Source organism: Scyliorhinus canicula, chromosome 11 (genome assembly GCF_902713615.1).
Source record: "Scyliorhinus canicula chromosome 11, sScyCan1.1, whole genome shotgun sequence".
NCBI lineage: Eukaryota > Metazoa > Chordata > Chondrichthyes > Carcharhiniformes > Scyliorhinidae > Scyliorhinus > Scyliorhinus canicula.
The window spans coordinates 88913971-88937703 of record NC_052156.1 but is presented as its reverse complement, the minus strand read 5'-3'; the positions used below and the strand labels follow the sequence as shown (position 1 = coordinate 88937703).

The 23733-nt window shown below is 46.4% G+C and overlaps 1 protein-coding gene across 1 annotated transcript in view; it reads right to left on the bottom strand.

The window, feature by feature from the left end:
* The window catches only part of LOC119973180 (cadherin-related family member 4-like), a 104986-nt gene that overhangs the window by 55768 nt on the left and 25485 nt on the right, over positions 1-23733 (bottom strand). Inside the window, exons 2-6 of the mRNA XM_038810825.1 lie at positions 22637-22739; positions 19608-19817; positions 16108-16253; positions 3417-3558; positions 827-1053 (exon numbers count right to left, since the gene is read on the bottom strand). Of these exons, the coding sequence (XP_038666753.1) occupies positions 827-1053; positions 3417-3558; positions 16108-16253; positions 19608-19817; positions 22637-22706 (795 nt within the window). The 5' untranslated portion in view covers positions 22707-22739. The remainder of the gene's footprint in view (positions 1-826; positions 1054-3416; positions 3559-16107; positions 16254-19607; positions 19818-22636; positions 22740-23733) is intronic.

Genomic DNA, 23733 nt, shown 5'->3' with positions numbered 1-23733 from the left:
AAATTCCCAAACTCACTCTTTGCTGTGCCTCATTCTGGCTGTGCCTCACTCTGGCTGTGCCTCACTCTGGCTGTGCCTCACTCTGGCTGTGCCTCACTCTGGCTGTGCCTCACTCTGGCTGTGTCTTCTCTGACTCACTGGGAGTTACATGAGAAACATTCACCTTCCATCATCTTGTCACAGGATACAATGATTTGTTGGTTAATCATTGGAATTCATCCCTCTCAATTAATCCACAACAGATCCAGGCACAACATGAACTAGTTTTCTTGTCTTTCTCCCCATTTTGTTCCCCTTTCTTCAGTCTTCATCTTGTTTCTCTTAATTTGCTTTCGGAAATCAGTTTTTCATTATTCAGCTTTCACACCGCCTCTGAATACATCTTTTGTTTCTATACTTGTCCTATCACCACTCTCTTTGGTTCTGCACAAAGTAATTCAATCTTTAGTCATTTGATGTCTCCACCTTCCACCCCATTGTAGACTTTCTCTTCTGGTCTCTCTCCACTCTCCCATTTTAGCTTCTTAAAACCGATTACATTTCTAACTTTTCCCAGTTCTGGTGAAATGTCATTGACCTGAAATATTAACCCTGTTTCTCTCTCCACAGATGCTGCCAAATCTGCTGAGTATTTCTAGAATGTTTTGCTTTTATTTTACGACAAGAAAATCTCTCAGTGATGCAGAACCTTAGAAACCATAGGCCCAAAGTCACCTCTTCCTCCCCAGCCTGTAACACTTTCCACATTTGATGCCTCCATATAGTGTATCACAAGATGTTGCCTTCGGAAACAAATCTATCTGATGCTGCAGTCTTCTGTACTCACGGTTAATGGTGTGGTGGTCGTCGGCACTGTGGTTGTCCAAGGAATAATGTGGACAATGACAATTACTGTGGTTGTCAGCGTAAGTTTTGAATCAGCGCCGTTATCGTCAGTGACCTCAATTAGGAGTTCAAAGATTGTTGGGTCAGAGATCCCATCCGGATTATATGAGAAGGTGTTTCTCGAGAACAGAGAGTCCCTCTGGGAAATGAAACGGTTGTTTATGTTTCCTGGTGGGATAAATTTAATTTTAAGTGATCAATTCAATTTTAGTGCCTGAGAATGTCACAAGCTATAAATGGGGTAAGGACAGTGACACAATGGAAAGTCAAAGGTCACTTTATAGTGGAACATTTGGAAAGCAGTGGCAGGATCAGTTAGAGTCAGCATGGATTTATGAAGGGAAAAATCATGCTTGACAAACCTGTTGGAATTCTTTGAAGATGTAACCAGTACAGTTGACAAGGGGGAGCCAGTCGATGTGGTATATTTGGACTTTCAGCCATTTGACAAAGTCCTGCACAAGAGATTATTGTGCAAAATTAAAGCACATGGGATTGGGGGAAATGTATTGAGGTGGATAGAAAACTGGTTGGCAGAGAGGAAACAAAGAGTAGGAATTAATGGGTCCTTTTCAAATTGGCAGGCAGTAACTAGTGGGGTGCTACATTAATGATTTGGATGAGGGAACAAAATGTAACATCTCAAAGTTTGCAGTTGATACCAAGTTAGGAAGGAGGGTGAACTGTGACGAGGATGCAGGGATCCTACAGCATGATCTGGACAGGTTGGGCGAGTGGGCAAACCAATGGCAGATGCAGTATAATTTGGATAAGTGTGAGGTTATTCACTTTGGAAGCAAAATCAAGAAGGCAGATTACTACCTGAATGGTTTTAAATTGGGAGAGGGGAGTGTGCAGCGGGACCTGGGTGTCCTTGTGCACCAGTCACTGAAGGTAAGCATGCAGGTGCAGCAGGCGGTAAAGAAGGTTAATGGTATGTTGGCCTTCAATGCAAGAGGTTGTGTTTAGAAGCAGGGATGTGTTGCTGCAATCATACAGGGCTTTGGTGAGGGCACACTTGGAAGTATTGTGCGCAGCTTTGGTCTCCTTCTCTGAGGAAGGGTGTTCTTGTTCTCGAGGGAGTGCAGCGAAGGTTTACCAGACTGATTCCAGGGATGGCGGGACTGTCATATGAGAGATTGACCAGGTTAGGATTGTTCTCGCTGCAGTTCAGAAGAATGAGGGAGGATCTCATTGAGACTTATAAAATTCTAACAGGACTGGACAGGGTAGATGCAGGGAAGATGTTACCAATGATGGGTGTGTCCAGAACCAGGGGTCACAGTCGGAGGATTCAGGGTAAACCATTTTGGACAGAGATGAGGAGGCATTTCTTCAGCCAAAGAGTGGTGAGCCTGTGGAATTCATTACCACAGGAAGTAGTTGATGCTAAAACATTGAATATATTCAAGAGGAGGCTAGATATAGTACTTGGGGAGAATGGGATCAAAGGCCATGGGGAGAAAGCAGGATGAAGCTACCGAGTTGGATGATCAGCCATGATCATGATGAATGGCGGAGCAGGCTCGAACAGCCAAAAGGCCTCCTCCTGCGCCTATCTTCTATGTATCTATGTACCTCTGGTCAACAGTGAAGACTGGCCTCTGTTGGCAGTGCCGTTTATCGACAGGGGGCCGGGGGGTGGAAGAGGCACAGCGACACTGGTAATGAGTGCCACCTGCTTCCACTTATACCCTGTCCATGGAGAGGCAAAGGAAGCCCAGGCCACGGGTTTCACTCTGGCACTACCAGCCCTGCACCAACCTTGCTGAGGCATCGGGGGGAGGTGGGGTTGTGAACTGAATCTTCCCCAGTAACCCTACCAAACTGAACATTATTTCCCTGTAAATTTAAAGCTCCTCTCACCATCCCAGGATGTGCCACAGACAATGCAGTGACAAGTGGGAGTTGGGTTTTATAAATGTTAACATCTGGTCTGACTCAGGTCAAACTTCACTGGGGTTGAAATTCATCCCTCGATCAGAGAGAATTCCCCCATTCTTTTTCAAATGATCCCAGAGGATATTTTGCATTCACCAGACAGAGTCTCAGTTTCACATCTCTGTAAGATTGTACCTCCAACACTGCAGCACTGCCTCAGTCCTGCCCTGGAATGTCAGTCTGGATTTCATGCTCAAGTCTTTGGAGTGGGACTCCGACCCATAACCTTCTTGTTTTGGGTTCCAGTGATTGGCGACTAACGACAGTAGATGTTTATTAACAGTATCTGAGCAGCTCTTACATGCTGTGTCTCTGCCTGCACTCGGAGAACTCCCGCACTCCCGAAAAGTGACTCCTTTTGTACCCACATCATTCCAACATCTATGTGACCACCCGGCCTACACCTGACTCAGAGGTGAGGGTGCCACCAGCAAATACCTCAGCTCACCAACACTGTAAATGAGATGGTTTCCAATTCTCAAAAACAAATGGTGAATGGCTCCAGCCCAAAAGGATTAGACAACTGGAACATTGTAGAATCACCAGGCCCCTATATTTGAGCAGTCTCAATGTAGATAAACAGATCTTACCACCAACAATTCTGTAGTTGAGAAACGAGGAGTCTTTGTCAGTACAGGACAGTGTAACGATGGAGATGCTGTCCGCAAGTGTAGAGTAGATTGTTTCCATGTAGAAAGGGGGATTACACACGGGAGGAACATCATTTACATTCTGTAAGTAAAGATTGCACCTATCAGAATTTGCCATTCCCGCAGTGAATCACCTGGGGGTTGTGGAAGTGGCACCTTGCCTGGGGAAGGTCCAGTTTTCATTCCTGTCATGTGTGGATCTCGCTTGGGAGGGGGTTGGGGGTGGGTGGGGGTGGGGGGGGGGTGTTCCATGTGTATGCAGCACCCACAGGATTCGGGAGGAAACGTCAACCATGGATCCACTGTTGCGTTTCTATATCACTTTCAGAATCTATGTACATTGGTTAACTCTTTTTAAAAATATTTTTATTCAAGGCTTTTTACATATTTACATGAAAATATCAAAAGACCAAAACATCAACATAAACAGAAACCACAAATCCTCAACCTCCCCTGATCCAAGCACCCCACTACAACCCGCCTTCCTAATTTTATCCCTCCCTCCACAGCCCCCTAACTCACCCCCCCCCCCCCCACCCCATGCTGACCCCTCAATCAATCTTAAAGAAATCAATGAACGGTTTCCACCTCCAGGTGAACCCATCCTCCAACCCCCACAAAGCGAACTTGACCTTCTCCAACTGCTGGAATTCTGCTGGGTCACTCACCCACACCCCTGTCTTCGGCAGCTCCGAGTCCAGCCAACACATCTCAATCCGTCCCCGGGCTGTCAGGGAGGGAAAGGCTAATACATCCGCCTCTCTTCCCACCTGGACTCCAGGATCTTCCGAATATCGCCACCTGCGGGCTTGGGGCATATCCCACACCCTGAATCTCGGACATAACATCCAAGAGCCCCTGCCTGAATCCCCTCAGCTTTAGACAAGCTCAAAACATGTGGACGTGATTGACGGGACCCCCCCCCACACACTGCCCATACCTATCCTCTACCCCTGTAAAGAACCAGCTCATACTTGCAACCGTCATGTGGGCCCAATGCACCACCTTAAACTGGATGAGGCTGAGCCTCGCATAACCCCATCAATTTTTTTAACAATCTTAAACATTTCAATTAGATCACTCTTTCCTCTTCTTATGCAGTGGAATACAAGCCCTGAATAATTCACAGCTGGGTGTCCCTGGAAAGGGAGCATGCGGTGTCCACAGTGTCCTTCCGAGCTCGGTAGGCACCGCAGGGGTTGGATGCTTTATCGACCCCGATTTTTACATCTTGCTTTGATGGTTTTTAAGTTTCTGTTTTCTCTTTATTCCTTTTGGGCTGTGCTCCGTTTGTTCTTTGGGAGCGGCCCCTTTTAATTTGTCCACCAGTTAATTTGTGTTCTTCTATTTAGATGATTGGGCCCTATAAAGCGTGCAAGCCCTGCATATGGGAACTCAGTCTCATCTCCAATAAATATCCATTATTCTGGACACATTTAAATCTTATCAATTAACATTCCATCTGAAATGGGTGGGGACTGGAGGGAAATTGTTAACATCTGGTGGTTGGTGGGGTTGGCTGACTCGTGATGACCTTGCATGGGTGAATAGACAAGTTTGCAGCAGGGGATAATTTGATTTTCCCTCCTCCCTTTTTCGGCCCAAACTGGAAAATAAAAATAAAATGAACGGGCCTCGGAGTCTCCTCTTGCTGCAGCTTCACCTAGAGGGGAAGCCACTGTGGTTTCAAGTTGTTAGTTCAAATTACTGTCCATGCATTGGGGCCCGATATTCATACGTAAAGAAAGACCTCGCCGACTTCAAACTAGAGCAGGTAAAAATCTGGAAGGGTGCATACGTTCTTGGTAACTTTCCAGCAGGTCGCTTAACTAGTTTATTTTATCTGCCCCTGATAGAATCTACCTTTTTAGTAAAGAATCTACCTTTTTAGTATAGAACTAATTAAAGGAATAAATGGCCCAAAACTTAAAATGGCGCTGCGAGCATTCCGAAGGAGATAACGGGGAAAATTTACGAGTTGCACAAACGAGGGACGAATGGTGTGGCTTTTGAAAGCTCACAGGCCCCTGGAACATCACAGACCAAACCACACTGATGTACCATTAATTCACTGAGAGACGATGAGAGTGAGTGAACTTAGGCTTTATTAACCAAGAACTTGCCTGCCTGTGTCTGCTGTACAAATGAGCACCGCCCCCCCCCAGGCGGTCGGTCGATATACCGTCCGAGGGGGGGCGGAGCCAGAGGCGGAGCCCACCAGGTTCCAGTACAATACCTGTAAGGAGATCACATTACCGTTGGGCACAGTGCTACACAGACAGCTTATACTATGGTGAATACATTCACCACACACACCAACCGATCGCCTTTGATGCAAACATCGGCTGCACTTTTATTGTGCCTCAGCCCACCCCCTGTCTCCTACTGGCTAAAGAATCCTGCAAGAACAATATAAAAAAAGGAACTGAGATAGGTGAGTGTTGAAATTGCTTATTCATGTTTTTTTGGAAGCGTTAGACAGGGACATGAGATAGATCCCATAGAACATAGAACAGTACAGCACAGAACAGGCCCTTTGGCCCTCAATGTTGTGCCGAGCAATGATCACCCTACTCAAACCCACGTATCCACCCTATACCCGTAACCCAACAACCCCCCCCCCCCCCTTAACCTTACTTATTAGGACACTACGGGCAATTTAGCATGGCCAATCCACCTAACCCGCACATCTTTGGACTGTGGGAGGAAACCGGAGCACCCGGAGGAAACCCACGCACACACGGGGAGGACGTGCAGACTCCGCACAGACAGTGACCCAGCCGGGAATCGAACCTGGGACCTGGGACCCTGGAGCTGTGAAGCATTTATGCTAACCACCATGCTACCGTGCTGCCCCTTCCCGCACCTTCAAATATTAATTATGGAAAATGACAATAAATCCATTTCTTCGAAAAATGCTGCAGAGTTCCCCACTGCCACAAGAGGGAGCCCAGCTACAACAAATGTCTCTAATGAATTCATCTTTACGGAACTTACAAATTCAATTCTTCCGCATTTTAATTTGTCAAAAGCAGTGACCGAAATTGAATTAAAATTCAACATTACTCAAGGCCAATGGTCCTTTGAAGATGTTAAAACCATTTGGCAAAAGATCGTCAGTTTAAGGAAAACTAATCGTACCAGATGGTCTCTTGTCGTTTTGCGAGAATTGTGTAAGATTGGGTCCGGAGCTAAGGGCCCATGATGACAGTTACAGCTATTAAAAAGGAGCTTGAAACAGCTTCTGCGCTTTACAAGACTCAAATTACAAACTCCAGTCTTCAGATCACTACCATCTTATCTGCACCATCAAAACTGTGAGTTACACCTCAAACTGAAAAATAACGACCTTCAGGTCACTAATGCGGAACTGCAAAGTAGAATGTCTGACCTCCAAACCATTAATGCTGAGATTCAGACTCAAAATAAACAGCTTGAGGACATTAACAGTGACAACCAAGCTCTTCTAAACATTAATTCCAATACAGAGAAGGAAAAATTCAAATTTAAAAGTGACATCACTGAAATTCAAGTTATTTTCTGATTCAAAGTCCACAGACCAACTTTTAACAGAACAAAACAATGAGCTGCTCTCCAAAAATAGCAGCCTCCAAATACAAAATGCACAACTCTTAAAAGATGAGTGCATTCCGGACACTAGAATTTCCAACTTGAAACATACTGGGCAGGATTCTCCGAGCCCCGCGCTGGAGAATCGCCGCAACCGCGCCACGCCGCCCCGATGCCGGCACGCGATTCTCCGACGAGCGGAGAATCGGTGCCATATGCGCCGGCGCATTTGGCACGGCGCCGGTCGCCTTGATGATCCGAGCGGCCGCACGGAAACGGCAGAGTCCTGCCGGCGCCGTCCACACCTGCTCGCAGCCGGCGGGAACTCTGCGTGCAGGGTCGGGGGGGGGCGGCCTGTGGGGGCTGTGGGGCTGAGGGGGGCTCCTTCACCCGGGGGGGCCTCCGATGGGGTCTGGCCTCTCCAGCCCCGGCCCTATTTTGTTACGCGGTTGGCCCCTGAACCCCCGCGCCATGTTGGTTCAGGGCCAGCGCGTTGAGGAAGTCCCGCGCGAGGTTGGCAGGTTGGCGCAGTGCCACTGCGCATACTCGGGTTGACGCAGCGCCCAGTTGGCGCTATGAAGGGAGGATGGAGCGGAGTAAACTGCTCCAGCACCGTGGGCCAGGATCGGTAGTGCCCTCACCCGTTTCGCGCCGTCATGATACGTGACACCGCTCACGACAGGCGCGGACACTCTGCCTCCATTTTGGAGACTCCCGCCCACTATCTCCCACCTGAAAATCCGTTACAGGTCATTGACAAACAATCAAACACCTTTAAAAACGAAAAGCAGCTGCATTGCAAATACATGCAAGCAATCTATTCGAGTCCCAAAGCTTGCTTTCATGCCACGTGGTCAAGCACAAAGGGAGCCTTTCAGCTCTGATGGGGACAGTAATGAGGATGGCCCTGAATCTTCTGGTTACCATGGAAATGACATTCCCGTAGCCAGCTCTGCTGTGACACAGTAAATCGCTGAACTAGCACCTTTACGAACTAAAAGGGTGTAGGTATTGGAACATTGGAAACGCGAGATGCTGATAATGTGTCTACCTACACACCTCAATACACATGGCACTGGCTACATACTCCAGCTGACCCTGATAAGGTGGACAGATGGTCTAAAGACCTCCCACATCCAAAGAAGAGGGGCTTAGCCACGTGGAATGAGATAGACCGATTAAAAGGCATTTTCAGCTTGCACCCCGTGGATGGTGTTCAGATGTTGTCAGCAATGGTTTGTGCCAGAGATAGCCAATGCTCTCCACAAATGTCCTCAGAGCCCTGGGGGATAATTTGCAAAATCTTGATGTGGGTTGGCTGTCAATGACAGAATAGCTAACAGCTTTTAGTCCACCCAGAACTGATTGGACAAAGATCACTTCCTGCCTTCAGAAAACTACAGAATATCTACAAGATTACGATGACAGGTTTAGGGCAATTTAGGTGGAACATTCAGGCATGACATTTCAGGCAGGATAATTGACTTGGGAGCAGAGTCCATTGGAACCATTTAAATCTGCTTTTGGAAATGGTTTAAAAACAGAATTGTCTAAGGCTTTAAATCTGGTGTTCCCTGACTGGAAACTTGTTGGCACTACCTACAGGGCATTAGTAGAACGCTGTATTAAATTGAACGAGGATTGGAAGTTAGAAATCATGACGCTCCACAAGCTGCAGCAGTTGTTGGAACTGCAGCATCCACCTCACTATCTGCCACAAGCCCTCTCCTTGCTCCTTTAGAAGATTCCAGAAAACTGGGTCAATGTAATTTTTGTGGTAAAACAGGGCATTGGGCAAAAACATGTCGCTATAGACTAGAGGAGCAAAGACCACAAAGAGACACCCCGTGACTACTACAGGGAACCGCCCCATGACTCATACTATCGGGACCCACCCCATGACTGCTCTTGGGATCAGCCCAGGAATATGTATTATGATTATACATACTGGGAACAACCTAGACCCCGCCCACGGGCGCCACCTAGACATGATGATGATAACGACAGGTTTCACAGACAACAATGGCAACCACAACTTGAGAGGTCAAAGAAACTAAGGAACCCCACTCTCAGTGAGCCCATTCCAACAGCATTACATGCTTTAATTAAAAACAAGTTGGATGGACTGTATATATCATTGAGAGTGGGAAGACCAGACATTGATTTCCTTTTTGATACTGGGGCACAATTAACCTGCGTCCCGAATAAATATGCTACATTTTTCCCTTTAAAAGACAAAGCAATTGAAGCATATGCAGTGGAAGGTGATCCAGTAACCCTTCAAAGGACACAGCCTTTACTGCTTGAATTTGGTCCATATCAACTAATTACTTCAATCTGGATTGGTCCCATTACAGAAGCTCTTTTGGGAATGAATATCCTCTGTACATTAAATTCATCCCTTACCTTTGATAATGGCAAAGTTACATGGTCACTCAGGCGCCTTAAAAGGAGTGATCTTGCTCAAAACCCAATTTGGGCAAAGGACAAAAATGACTGTGGCCTTTTGAAAATGGCACCAGCATCCTTTAATGGAGTGCCACCACCATGTACCTTACAATATCTCATTAATCCCTCCTCAATTGAGGAAATTCTGCCTGTAGTACAACAATTGGAAGAAAGAGGAGTTTTAATTAAAATTCACAGTTCATCAAACAGTCCAGTGTGGCCTGTTATCGGAAAGCCAATGAGTGCATTGACAGGAAAACTCCTTTGGTAACCGATCCTTCTACAATGTGTAATGCCATAACACCAGACCTTGAATGGTTTTCAGTTATAGACATGGCAAATGGCTTTTGGTCAGTACTACTGGCAAAGGAAGTGCAACCATGGTTTGTGTCATGATATGCAAACATGCAACCAATGAACATTCAGAATAGGACACAACCAATGGGCAGTCAGGACTCTCAGAGATGGCATCACCACAAGGGGGCATGACATAAACACTATAAAAGGGATGAGGCACTCACACCCTGCCTCTTTCCACAGACAGACATCTAGAGAGTTAGACAGGGTTGATCAGCAGCATCACACCCCAGCACGTGGCTTAGAGCAAGCTGGTACAGTTAGACTGAGTTACTACAGTTAGATTAACAGAGAGTCAAACCCATTTGAGAACTGTGTTAATAGTTCAATAAACACGTTGAACTTATTTCAGAGTCTGGAACATCCTTTAGTTAAGACTGCATCAAGTAGCAGCCCGTGTTATCCGAAGCAGCATAACACAACATAATACCAGAAGTGACTGTTCAATCTATTTAGTTCAACTCAGCAAGATCCGTGACAACCAGCTACTGAATACAGGCACAATGGACAAGATTCAGGCTCTTCATCAGCGTAGAACCATCGGCAATCTTAGTGCCAACTGGCGATCATTCAAGCAGAAATTTCAACTTCCGACCTCAATGGCGCGACCGATGCTCGGAAGATAGCTCTTCTACTCACCACTGCGGGTGACCATGCGATAGAGATCTTCAACTCCTTTCACTTTTCCGAAGGGCAGGACAAAACGAAGTACCAAACTATCCTGGACAAATTCGACAGCCACTGCGAGGTGGACACCAACGAAATCTTCGAGCGCTACATCTTCAAGCAGAGGATGCAAGGTAAAGATGAATCCTTCAACTCCTAAGCGCAATCCTGCAAGTTCGGTGATATCACTGACTCCATAATCAGAGACCGAATCGTTTTTGGAGTCCACTCTGATCCTCTGCGAGAGCAATTGTTGAAAATCAAGCACATGACCCTGCCAGTCGCGATTGAAAAGTGTACTGTGCATGAGCACTCTAAAAATCGCTATTCACAGTACTAAATGGCAGAAAGTGGAAAACAAGCCTTCCACAAGGTGGAGAGTGTTCAGGCCATCTCCCGGATGCAGCGCCTCCACATTGACGAAAGCGGCCATTTTGCGCGATCTTCCCAGGGCCCGACGCATGCGCAATGCGACTGGGAACACGAAACAGCTGAAAACCGCACCGCGCATGCACAACGACACACTGAGCGTCATGATGCCGACGTCATGACGTGTGCGAACTGCGGCACCGCCCATTTAAAATAAAACTGCCCTGCAAGAGGCAAACGCTGTTTAAACTGTGGGAAACCAAAGCACTATGCAGCCCTGTGCAGATCTGCACCACCAGTCAGGAGCCAGCGCTCCCAATTCCGACAGCGGCACATCAGAAGTGTGTAACACCGAATGCATGACTCTGATCCAGGCAGTGTGATGTATCCAGATGATGAATATCTGGACAACACTTACTGAGTGCGCATTATTACTAAGTGCGAATAAGCTACACTGGACACATCGCGAGTCCAATCAATCCTGGCCATGGATTCCGAGGACGAATGGCATGCAGTGATGAAGGTCAACCACTGCCCCATCCAGTTCAAACTGGACACAGGTGCCTCCGCCAACCTGATTTCACAGGTGGACTTCAAGAGAATCAAGAAGCCCCCACAATCCTTCCAGCTGCCTGCAAACTCCTGGACTACAGTAGAAACACAATCAAGGCACTGGGGTCCTGCCATCTGCAGGTGTCCAGCCGACACACACAAGCAAGCTTACACTTCGAGATTGTTAAACCAGACAGGGCGTCCCTACTAGGTGTGCACGCCTGCAAGCAACTGAACCTCATTCAAAGGGTCTACACCACAACGCCGTCCCATTCGGATCTTCAGGCCAGCATCGACGACGTCCTAACCCAGTACCCAGATGGATTTAGCAGGATGGGCACGCTGTCGTACGAGTACAAGATTCTACTGTGACCTGATGCCAAGCCAATGGTCCACGGACCACAATGAGTCCCTGCTTCACTGAGCGAGTGCCTGAAGGCAAAGCTCACGAGTCTACAACAAAAAGGCATCATCTCCAAGGTCACTGAACCAACTGACTGGGTCAGCTTGATGGTGTGCGTAAAGAAGGCTTCAGGGGACCTACACATCTGCATTGACCCCAAGGATCGAAACAAAAACATTATGCGGGAACATTACCCCATCCCGAAGAGGGAAGAAATCACGAGTGAGATGGCACATGCGCGCTTCTTCACAAAATTGGACGCATCCCAAGGGTTTTGGCAAATCCAACTTGAAGAATCCAGCAGAAGGCTCTGCACCTTCAACACGCCTTTTGGCAGATTATGCGACAACCGAATGCCATTTGGCATCATCTCGGCATCAGAGGTTTTCCATCGCATCATGGAACAGATGATGGAGGGAATAGAAGGGTTCACGTCTACGTTGACAATATCATAATCTGGTCCACAACCCCGCGACTCAAGAAAGTATTCCGAAGCATACATGAACATAGCCTCAAGCTAACCAGGTCCAAGTGCTGTTTTGGGACATCCACGCTGAAGTTCCTGGGCAATCAGATTTCGCAACATGATGTGCGCCATGGTGTGCGACAAAATTAAAGCCATCGAGGCAATGAAAGTCCCCGAGGACAAGAAGGCAGTACTGCGCTTCCTGGGAATGGTCAATTTCCTTGGCAAGTTCATCCCAAATTTGGCCACACACACCACGGCCCTACCCAACCTGGTGAAAAAAATCAACCGCTTTTGAGTGGACTGCGGAACACCGAACAGAGTGGCTGGAGCTGAAAGCCAAGCTTACCACTGCACCCGTCCTTGCATTCTTTGACCCAGACCGAGAGACCAAGATATCCACAGATGCGAGTTAGGATGGCATTGGGGCGGTGTTGCTTCAAAGAGACGATACGTCATCCTGGGTACCAGTATCATCCGCGTCACGAGCAATGACACCCACTGAGACCAGATATGCGCAGATTGAGAAGGAGTGTTTAGGTCTTCTCAACGGCGTCCTCAAATTTAATGATTATATCTACGGCTTGCCAACATTTACTGTTGAGACGGATCATAGGCCTCTTGTGCACACTCACACCCTGCCTCTTTCCACAGACAGACATCTAGAGAGTTGACCAGGGTTGATTAGCAGCATCACACCCCAGCACGTGGCTTAGAGCAAGCTGGTACAGTTAGACTGAGTTACTACAGTTAGATTAACAGAGAGTCAAACCCATTTGAGAACTGTATTAATAGTTCAATAAACACGTTGAACTTATTTCAGAGTCTGGAGCATCCTTTAGTTAAGACTGCATCAAGTAGCAGCCTGTGTTATCCGAAGCACCATAACACAACAATTCCACAGTTAACCAACAACAGTACACATGGACCAGATTTCCACAAGGATTTCACAACAGCCCTCCTATGTTTCACATGGCTTTACATGACCACCTAAGGGAACTACCTGATATGCCCTCCACCATTATCCAACACGTGGATGATGTTCTGCTAGCCTCCATTAATGAGGATGGTCATGAAAAAGACTTGTCTTCCCTCTGAGACCACCTTTGTCACCATGGACACAAAGCAAGCCTGGCCAAAGCACACATTTCCCAAGATGAAGTTATTTACTTAGGTCAGACAATCTCCAAAGGTAAAAGAAAACTTACCCAGGACAGGAAAGCAGCAATAAGAGACACCAAAGAACCTACAATTGCCCAGGAGGTGAAGTCATTTTTGGGACTTTGCAATTTTAACAGAAATTGGATTGATTCCTTTACTCAGCTGGCTCAACCATTGAATGATCACCTAAAAGGCAACCGGAAATCAAAAGACTCAGTTAACCTCACATTGGAACAGAAAGAGTCATTCTTGAACCTGAAACGTGGTTTGTGCACAGCACCTGCGCTTGGCATTCCACACAATGGAAGGCCTTTCACCATGTTTGTTCCTGAGAAAGACGGCTACATGACAGCAGTACTAGCCCAAGAATATGGTGACCAGTTAAGACCTGTAGGATATTACTCTGCCAAACTTGACAATGTAGCACAGGCATATGGCAGCTGCCTCAGATCTATGGAAGCAACCTGTCGAGCTGTAATGACTACAGCAGGCCTTGTCTTAGACCAGCAGTTGACTATTAAATGTCCCCATGCAGTCCATTCCCTCCTTTCCATAAACAGAGTATTACAAGTCACATCAGCCAGGTGGACCAGATGGACAGCAGTGTTGGAAGCAGCTAATCTTTACTTCCATCAAGTAAGTCCAGTCAATCCGTCATCTTTGCTCCTACCTCCTGAAGTGCAGAAGGGGGGAGAGGAACAAGGACATGACTGTGTGGAAGTAACAAAAGAAATGGAAGTGGCACGCCTGGTAGAAGGACCACTACAGAACCCAGATTTCATTCTATTTACAGACAGTTCCTCCTTTATTGATAAAGGTGTCAGGAAAGCTGGATGGGCAGTCACCAGCCTCTATGAAGTAATGGCGGAAGGAAGTTTGCCCCCAGGAACATAGCTCAACAGGCCGAACTGAAGGTTCAAACAGAAGCATATCATGTGGCAAAAGATCAATCAGTAAACATCTGTACGGACTCTAGATACGGTTTTGGAGCAGTCCATGATTTTGGTCATTTATGGAAGAAAAGAGGATATCTTATCACAGCAGGGACACCTATACAAAATGGGAAAGAAGCACAAGACCTTCGGGAAGCAATGGTTTTCGCAAAAGAACTATCTATTCTCAAATGTAAGGCCCATACTCAAGAAGATACTATGGAAGCTAAAGGCAATACCTTTGCAGACCAATCAGCAAAGAAAGCTGCCTCCAGCTGGCATCCTTCAGCACCACCAAGACACATCTACAAATTAGGAGTGACCAAGTTATTACAAGATCTACATGAAATGCAACAAAACTCTACACAACAAGAAAAATGGTAATGGCTAGATTCAGGTATTAAGGTGTATGATGATATCTGGAGACAAGTTCAGACTGATAAACCAACAGCATCACAGGCACTGATGCCATTCCTGGCACATCAGATCCATTCCTGGGGACATTTAGCCCCTCAGCAAAAGATGGATCGATTCCACAGAAGTTGGTGTGGCAAAGGATTCAAAAAACATGCACAATTGGTATTGGATCGTTGTGTAACATGTCAAAAGAACAACTTAGGACCCATCACGAAAATGCCTCAGAAGGCTGTTCTCAAATAACCATTAAAGGCAATGTGAATGAGTCTCTCTCTCTCTCTACGCCTATCACTGTCCTACAGCATTTATGCCTTTCCTTCTTTGATTCTATTTCATTTTTAATTCGTCTTATTCACCTTTCGCATAATTAAAAAGGGGGGACTGATAGAATCTACCTTTTTAGTTAAGAATCTACCTTTCTAGTATATAACTAATTAAAGGAATAAATATCCCAAAACTTAAAATGGCTTCTTGTAATATATTGTTAAAACACACCAGAAGTGTGTCTGGGCAGCAGGGTAGCATGGTGGTTAGCATAAATGCTTCACAGCTCCAGGGTCCCAGGTTCGATTCCTGGCTGGGTCACTGTCTGCGTGGAGTCTGCACGTCCTCCCCCTGTGTGCGTGGGTTTCCTCCGGGGTGCTCCGGTTTCCTCCCACAGTCCAAAGATGTGCGGGTTAGGTGGATTGGCCATGCTAAAATTGCCCGTAGTGTGCTAATAAAAAGTAAGGTTAAGGGGGGGGGTTGTTGGGTTAAGGGTATAGGGTGGATACGTGGGTTTGAGTAGGGTTATCATGTCTCGGCACAACATTGAGGGCCGAAGGGCCTGTTCTGTGCTGTACTGTTCTATGTAAGTGAGAGAGGCTGTTTCCCATGAGAATAATCAAGATTTAAACCTAGACAGACAAACCAAGGACATATTTGCCCAAGTCAAAGATTTTGGCCAACACTCCAAGAAACGGTTTTCATAGCAACCGCTAAGATTCATAAGAAAGGCATAATGCAAATCACCTCATGTTAAAATTTGATGGACAAATACATATCGAATTGAATTAACTTTGAAAGAACTTTCACCCAATCACAGCTAGAAAGGGGAGAGACATTAATGACAGTAGTCATCTTTTAAGTATACATGCCGGTTTAAATAATTCGCAATACCTTTGCAGCCACCCACCCGGTTTCCACCGTGGCGTCACGCCCTGACTCATGTTTTCTGTCGTGGATTGACACGATCTTTCTAACACCCCAGAATGTTATTCTGCTACACATAACCAATGCTTTCTCTCATACCTCAACATTGATGGTATACTGGGCATAGGTGGTTCTTTGCTGGGAGCTATCAAATAGCCCATTGTAATTCATGTCCACAGCCTGAATTGTTAGTGTGTACGTGTCAATCTTTTCAAAATCAAGCAGAACTAAAGTGTTGATTTGACCTAGAAAAGCAAAATAATGATCAGAAACAGGAGATCAGGAGACATCTGAAATATGAAACTGGAGATGATAAAATACTCAGTAATTGTACAGGAAAGATAAACAATTCATCAGGTTCTTGAGGGTGTGGGGGGTGGGCAGGAAAGTGGAGTTGAGGGCACAATCAGATTGGCCATGATCTCACAGAATGGTTGGAGGGGCCGAATAGCCACCTCCTGTTCTTACTTCTTATCATCTTATGGGACAGAGGAAATAAATCAGCCACTGAATGCCTCAAACCTGCTCTATTATTCAACAAGATCATGGCCTGGCTACACCTCAAGCATTAACCCACCTGAGCTCCATATCCCTCGATAATCTTACTCAACAGCAATGAATTGATTTTGGCATTGAAAATTTCAATTGTACCCCAACATCCACAGCTTTTTGGGTGATGGAATTACAGATTTCTACTAAGCTCAATGCAAAAATGCGCTTCCTGCTTTTACTCCGAAATGTCTCAGCTACAAGTTTAACGATGGCCTCTTTTTAAAAGATTCTCTCTACATCTATCCAATCAAATTATTGTAAAATTTAAGCTTCTCAGTCAGATTGAGCCAAACTTGTATTTTGTAGGGGTATGGTGTTCATAGAATCATGGAATCTCTATTGTGTAGAAGGAGGCCATACAGACCAGATTGAGTGCCCTACCTAGGCCCACACCAAGTTCTTTTCCCCATAACTCCACCTAAACCTTTAGACACTGTGGGGCAATTTAGCGTGGCCAATCCATCTAATCTGCACATCTTTGGACTGAGGGAGGAAACCAGAGCACCCAGAGGAAGCCCATGCAGACAAGGGAAGAATGTGCAAACTCTATAGACAGTCACCCAAGGTCGGAATTGAACCCGGGTCCCTGGCGGTGAGGCAGCAGTCCTAACTACTGTGCCCCTGTGCTGCCCACTGTAGCGGTATGGTGTAGGGGTATGGAGAAGGGATATGGAGGAGAGGTGTGGAAGAGGGTAAAGGGGAGGGGTTTGGAGGAGGATATTGGGGGAGGGGTTTGGAGGGGTAGGGAGGAGGGGTGCGTGTGGAGGAGGGTGTGGGTGGAAGTTGGGTCTAGGTGGAGGAGGGGTGCGGGTGGAAGGGGGTGCGGAGGAAGGGTGCGGTGGATGGGTGCGGAGGAGGGGTGCAGTTGGAGGAGGGGAATGACTCAGGGGTATGATGCATGGAAGTGCTAGATTCACTTTAATGATAAGAATTGAAAAGCAGAATATGTTTTAAAATTAGTGAAATGTGTAATTTCTGATATTCAGAGGGTAAAAGCAAATTACTGCAGATGCTGGAAATCTGAAATGAAAACAGAAAGTACTGGAAAAACTCAGCAGGTCTGGCAGCATCTGTAACAAGTAAACCAGAGTTAACAATTTGAGTCAGCATGGTCCTCGTTGAAGGGAAGGAGAATTGTACTGAACTCTGTTTCAGCTTAACTCTGTTTGTCTTACCACAGATGCCACGAGGCCTTGCTGAAGTTTTCCAGCATTTCCTGTTTTTATTTCAGATGTTAGAAAGTTAGCATGGAGGTATACCCTTATGAAGGCAAAAGGATTAGAGTGCAGAAAGGAAAGCTTGCTACAATTCTACAGTTTGGTGAGACCACCTCTGGAATCTTTTGTGCAGTTTTTGTCTCCACATCTAAGGAAGGATAAACTTGCATTGGAGACAGAACAGCAAAATTTCATTAGCTTGGTTCCTGTGATAAGAGGCTGAGTGAATTGGGCCAATATTCTCTGAAATTTAGAAGATTAAGATGCAATCTCATTGATCCATATAAGTTTCTGAAGGAGCTTGAGAGAATAAACAGAATTTTCCTGTGGCTGGGTAACGTAGAACGCAGGGGCCACAGTTTCAAGATAAGGTGGCACCGCGGTTAGCATTGCTGCCTCACAGTGCCAGAGACCCAGGTTGAAGTCCAGCCTTGGTTGACTGTCTGTGTGGAGTTTGCACTTTCTCTCCGTGTCTGCGTGGGTTTCCTCCGGGTGTTGGGGTTTCCTCCCACAGTCCCGAGATGTGCAGGCTAGGTGAATTGACCATGAACAAATGGCTCTTAGAGTCCAGGGATGTGCAGGTTATGGGGATTGGACGTGATCAATGTGCAGGGTTACTGTGATAGGGCGGTGGAATGGGTCTCAATAGAGTATTCTTTCAGAGGGTCAGTGCAGACTTGATGGGCCAAATGGCCTCCTCCTGTGTTGTAGGAATTCTGTGGATTTAAGACTGAGATGAGGTGATATTTCTTAACTCAAAGGATTATGAATCTTTGGAATTCTGTGCCCCAGAGGGTTGTGGATGCTCAATTAGTGAATCGATTTAAGACTGGGATGGACAGAAGTTTGGTCTCTCAGGAAATCAATGGACAGGTGGAGTAAGTGGGAAAGTGGAGTTTAGGTAGATGATGGGCCACGATCGTATTGAATGGGCTCCTATTTCTCATACAACCTGTCCTGATAGAATGAAGTCAAATTTAGAGGGTAAAGCTAAGTTGAGTCAAATGAGTGAAATATATTTAGGACTGTTATCAAGAGAATATTCCTCATTGTGAGTGACCAATACTTGGGATGGACTTCAAGATAGAGTAGAGGAACCAGGAACCCTAGATTCTCTTCAGGAACAGCTGAATTTCATATTGGCGAGACTATAGATTTCCTGTGCTTTAATGATCTACAGTTAAATGTCATCCTTGGCTAAGTGGGGTGCACTTTTGTCTCTAAATCATTAGGCTGTGGGTTCAATTCATATCCAGGAACCTGAACACAAAATGTAGGTTGAAGCTTCAGTGCATGTTTTGGATCAAATGTTAAACCAACGCCTTGTCTACCCACTCAGGTGGATCGAAGGGATCCAGTGAACTGTTTCAAAGAGGGAGAAGGGAGCTGGTTTCCAGGTCAATATTTATCCCTCAAGCAATATCACGGAAACAGATTATCTGATCATCTATTACATTGCTTGTGCGATCTTGCTGTGTACAAATCATTTGCCGCATTTCCTATAATGTCGCTGTACCTCCTGTTGGGATATCCCACTTCAGCCAATGGTGGGCGTAGTTGCTAGCGGAACCTGAAAATCCTACACTATGATTTAAAAGTCCCTCATTCACTGTAAAGCGCTTTGGCATGATGCAAAATCACAAGAGGCATTATAGCAATACACTTCCTTCCCCTTCATATTGATCTTTGTTGTATCATGGGACCATGTGACAGCGTGATCACTCAATACTCCAGCCAGCCTCCTATCCTATTCTTTTAATCCACTACAACCTTGCCACAGTCAGTTCCAGTCACCAACCCAGTCACCCCTTCAACATGAGGAACACTAACCAGTATCTGGGTGAATGTAGAAGGTTGGGGGATCATGTCCAACAATGGAGAAACGTACATTGTTATAGACCCAATCAGCATCTGTAGCATTCACAATGCCCACCAGTGTGTTCACTGGGCTGTTTTCTGGAACTGAGAAAGTCTTGATGCCGTGAAAGACAGGAGGAAACTCATTGACTTGAGTGACAGTCACCAGCATCGAGACAGTCGCTGCAAACAAATCAGAAAACTAGAGATTACAAAGGAGATACAGTAAAATCAGCACCACACGTGAAGAAATCCAGACCTCTGACTGGTATTCATCTCTCTTGGAGCTGCAAGAAATATAAAACCAGACAGTAAGAACTTCTACAAATAAAAAAAAGGAAAAGAGTAGCTAAAACCAGCTCTGGTCCCTTGGACGATGAGACTGGGGAATTATAATGGGAACAAGGAAATGGGAGAGACTCCAATCTTCTGTATTTCCTTTCATGATAAAAGAAACTAAACACATGCCAATTATAATATAAAACCTGGATAAAAGGGAAGGAGGAACTTAAAACAATCATTATCACGAGGGAAAAAGTGCCAGGAAAACTAATGAGATTAAAGGATGGCATGTTCCCGAGACCTGATGGCCTGCGCCATTGGGTTTTCAGAGAAGTGGCTGAAGAGATAGTGAATATGTTGGTTGTAATCTTCCAAAATTCCCTAAAGATTGCAGTAGATTGGAAAAACTGTAAATATAACACCTTTATACGAGAAAGGAGAGAGATTGAACAAAGAACAAAGAAAAGTACAGCACAGGAACAGGCCCTTCGGCCCTCCAAGCCTGCGCCGACCATGCTGCCCGTCTAAACTAAAATCTTCTACAATTCCTGGGTCCGTATCCCTCTATTCCCATCCACGGCTGCCACTATTCGTCGGTGGTAGAGGATTTGAATGTTTGTGGAAGGGGTGCTAATCAAGGGGGGTTGCTTTTTCCTGGATGGTGTTGACCTTCTCGAGTGTTGTTGGGAGTCAAACTCATCCAGGCCAGTGGAGAGTATTCCATTACACTCCTGACTTGTGCTTTGTAGATGGTGGACAGGCTTTAGGGGGAGTCAGGAGGTGAGTTACTTGCTGCAAGATTCCTAGCCTCTGACCTTCTCATGTCGCCACAGTATTTATATGGCTGGTCCAGTTCAGTTTGTGGTCAATAATAACCCCCAAGGTGTTGATAGATCAGAAAGATAAATGGGAAAGCAAGTTGTGAGGAGGATACAAAGGGAAATGGGCAGGTTATGCGAATAGGCAGAAAATTTGGCAGATGGAGCATAATGTGGGAAAATATACACTTTGGCAGGAAGAATAGAAAAACAGATTATAGGACAGCACGGTGGCGCACTGGTAGCACTGCCGTCTCACGGCGCCAAAGTCCCAGGTTCGATCCCGGTTCTGGGTCACTGTCCGTGTGGAGTTTGCACATTCTCCCCGTGTCTGCGTGGGTCTCACCCCCACAACCCAAAGAAGTGCAAGGTAGGTGGATTGAACACACTAAATTGCCCCTTAATTGGAAAAAAATTACTTAAAAATTAGTAAAATCAATAAAAATTAGTAAAAAATAAAAAAACTCTAAATTTATTTAAAAAAAGAAAAACATTATTATTTATATAGAGAGATTATGGAATAATGTGGTACAGAGTGATCTGGGTGTCCTTGTACATGAATTTCAAAAGGTTAGTATGCAATTACTGCAAGTGATTAAGAAGCCATATGGAATGTTGGCCTTTATTGAAAGGCCGGGGGGGGGGGTGATGGAGTATGTAAATAAGGAAGTATTTCTATAACTGTGTAGGGCATTGATGAGACCTCTCGAGTTGCTTGAGACGTCTCACGAGATTCATCTAGTGAGAGCGAGATCCAGGTCTGCATATTTCAATGAGCATATTTTAATAAATGTGGATGAATAGGTGTGTGGATCTCACCCAAAAGGCTGGTAAGTAACAAACTCACCCAAACACGCCCAAATAGGCACGTCAAAATGTTTTAGTTGAATTCCGTAGTTTCAGAGTAGTGGGACGCGATTCTCCGCAAAACTGGCCGTGTTTCACGGCAGCCTCCGCGCCCCCTCCGGGACCCGTTTCTCCCGCCCGGGCGGGGCTAGCAGCGTGGCCCCGTGAAGCACGGCATCGCGGGATTAGCGACCGTTGCTAAGCCCGTGCGCCAAGCGTCACGGCGCTGACGCGCACGATGACGGCTCCAACCCGCGCATGCGCGGATGACATCATCGCGCATATGCGTCAAACCCGTGCATGCGCGGGCCGTCATGCCCCTCAGCTGCCCCGCGGACTGATCCTGCGGGGCGGCGGAGGAACAAATAGTGCGCGGGTGTCGGACTGTGGTGCGGCCGTGCCAATCGGTGCCATGGTTGTCCGGGACGGCACTTTGCGGCCGTTTTCACGAACGGTGAGAGCAGGTGTGTTTGCGTTCGTGAAAACGGCCGTAAAGGCCTGGGAACTCGGCCCATCGGCCAGGGGAGAATCGCTGTTCGCCGTAAAAAAAGTCGAGCAGCGATTTGTGTCGTGGGGCGGCCTTGGGGGGGGGGGGGGGGGGAGAATAGCAGGAGGTCGGGAAAAATGTCGGGAAGGCCTTACCGCTATTCTCCGACCCGTCGTGTGCAGCGGAAAATCGCGCCCGTGGTCTCCCATTCAAGACAGAGATGAGGAGGAATCATCCCGCAAAGGGTCACAAAACGTTTGAATTCTTTACCTCAAGGAGCAGTGGCGGTCAAGTCACTGAATAGTTTTAAGGTGAGATAAGCAGTTTCCTGAATGATAGGGGAGTGAGGGGTTATGGGGAACAGGCAGGAAAATAGTGTTGCGACCAAGATCGGATCACCATGATAAATGGCAGATTCGATGTACAGTAAGCAGGAGTGAATATTGGATGAATACAGGACTGGATGAGGGGATGAGAAAATGAGGGGAAGAAGTTGAAGAGGCCAAGGATAGCATCCGTGATAATCCAGGTAAGATTGAGGTCAGCACACTGAGAGCTATGGTTCTTACTTGTCCGTGGGGGTGTTCCAGCATCTGTCACAATAACCGCGGCTCTGTACTGGAAATCCAGACTTGCCATTTTAGCAGAATCATAATCGAGACTCTCGTTCACCTACAAAAGCAGCAAATGGAGACTGTTAGCGGTCAGCACTGGGAAGGCAGCAAGCTGGCACTACCGCAGCCATTCTTGCCTCATTAACCAGCTGCAACAGACCCCAAGGTTGCAGGGCACATTGTCAAATAGCTCAGGGAGTCCACAGCCCAACAGGACTAAACAATGTTTTCTGCCTCCCTATGGCATACAGTGCAACTCATTACCATACTCAGTACTTTCTCCAGAGAAGTGCCTAGGGAATGAGGGCTTGTGGATGTGCTGGATGAAAGCAAGGAAACGGGCACCTTTCCTGGGAATAAATTACTCCAGCCCTCAGCCCCATCCTCTCACCAAGGCTCCAAATTGGGCTGAAAAAAAAGCTGTTGTTTTTCAGGTGATAAACAGCCTGCTCCATGACCAAAATGGGGCAATGCCCGAGACAACAAGGAGGTTTTACAACTAGAATTTAAGATCAGCTGCTTAGAGTCCTGTGCTGACTGCAGAGTCGACTTTCCACTTTGAATGAGCACGGCATCTTCTACACCACTTGCTGAACTTACTGAGCACAATGTACCACTAACCAGCCTGCAAGACCCCATTCCTCCCTTATCATCGCTGGAATCATACAGTAATTGCAGGTTTGTTTTTCTGCCACTGTTTGACGACTGAGTGTTTTTTGCTGTCATCTGGTCCTGTTGAATGATGGAGGGGTTTCACTACTCTTTCACTGTCTGATCTGGTGCGTTTGTCTTTGCAGATAGTTGATGAGTGGAAGCAACAAGGATGATATCACAGCACAGGAGCAGTTGCCTTCAGGATGCACTTCACCTCCCTCAGCATTACCCAGGTTCAGTGTCTGAGGCACCCGCTTCACTGAGGGGAGTATCACTGAGCTCTGTCCACTGCTACAGCCATAACTCCAGCCTCAAACCAGGGTATGGACATCACTGACTATGGCTATCAATGTCACTGTGACATTTCTCTTCACAAGCTACAACAGAACATTTAACGA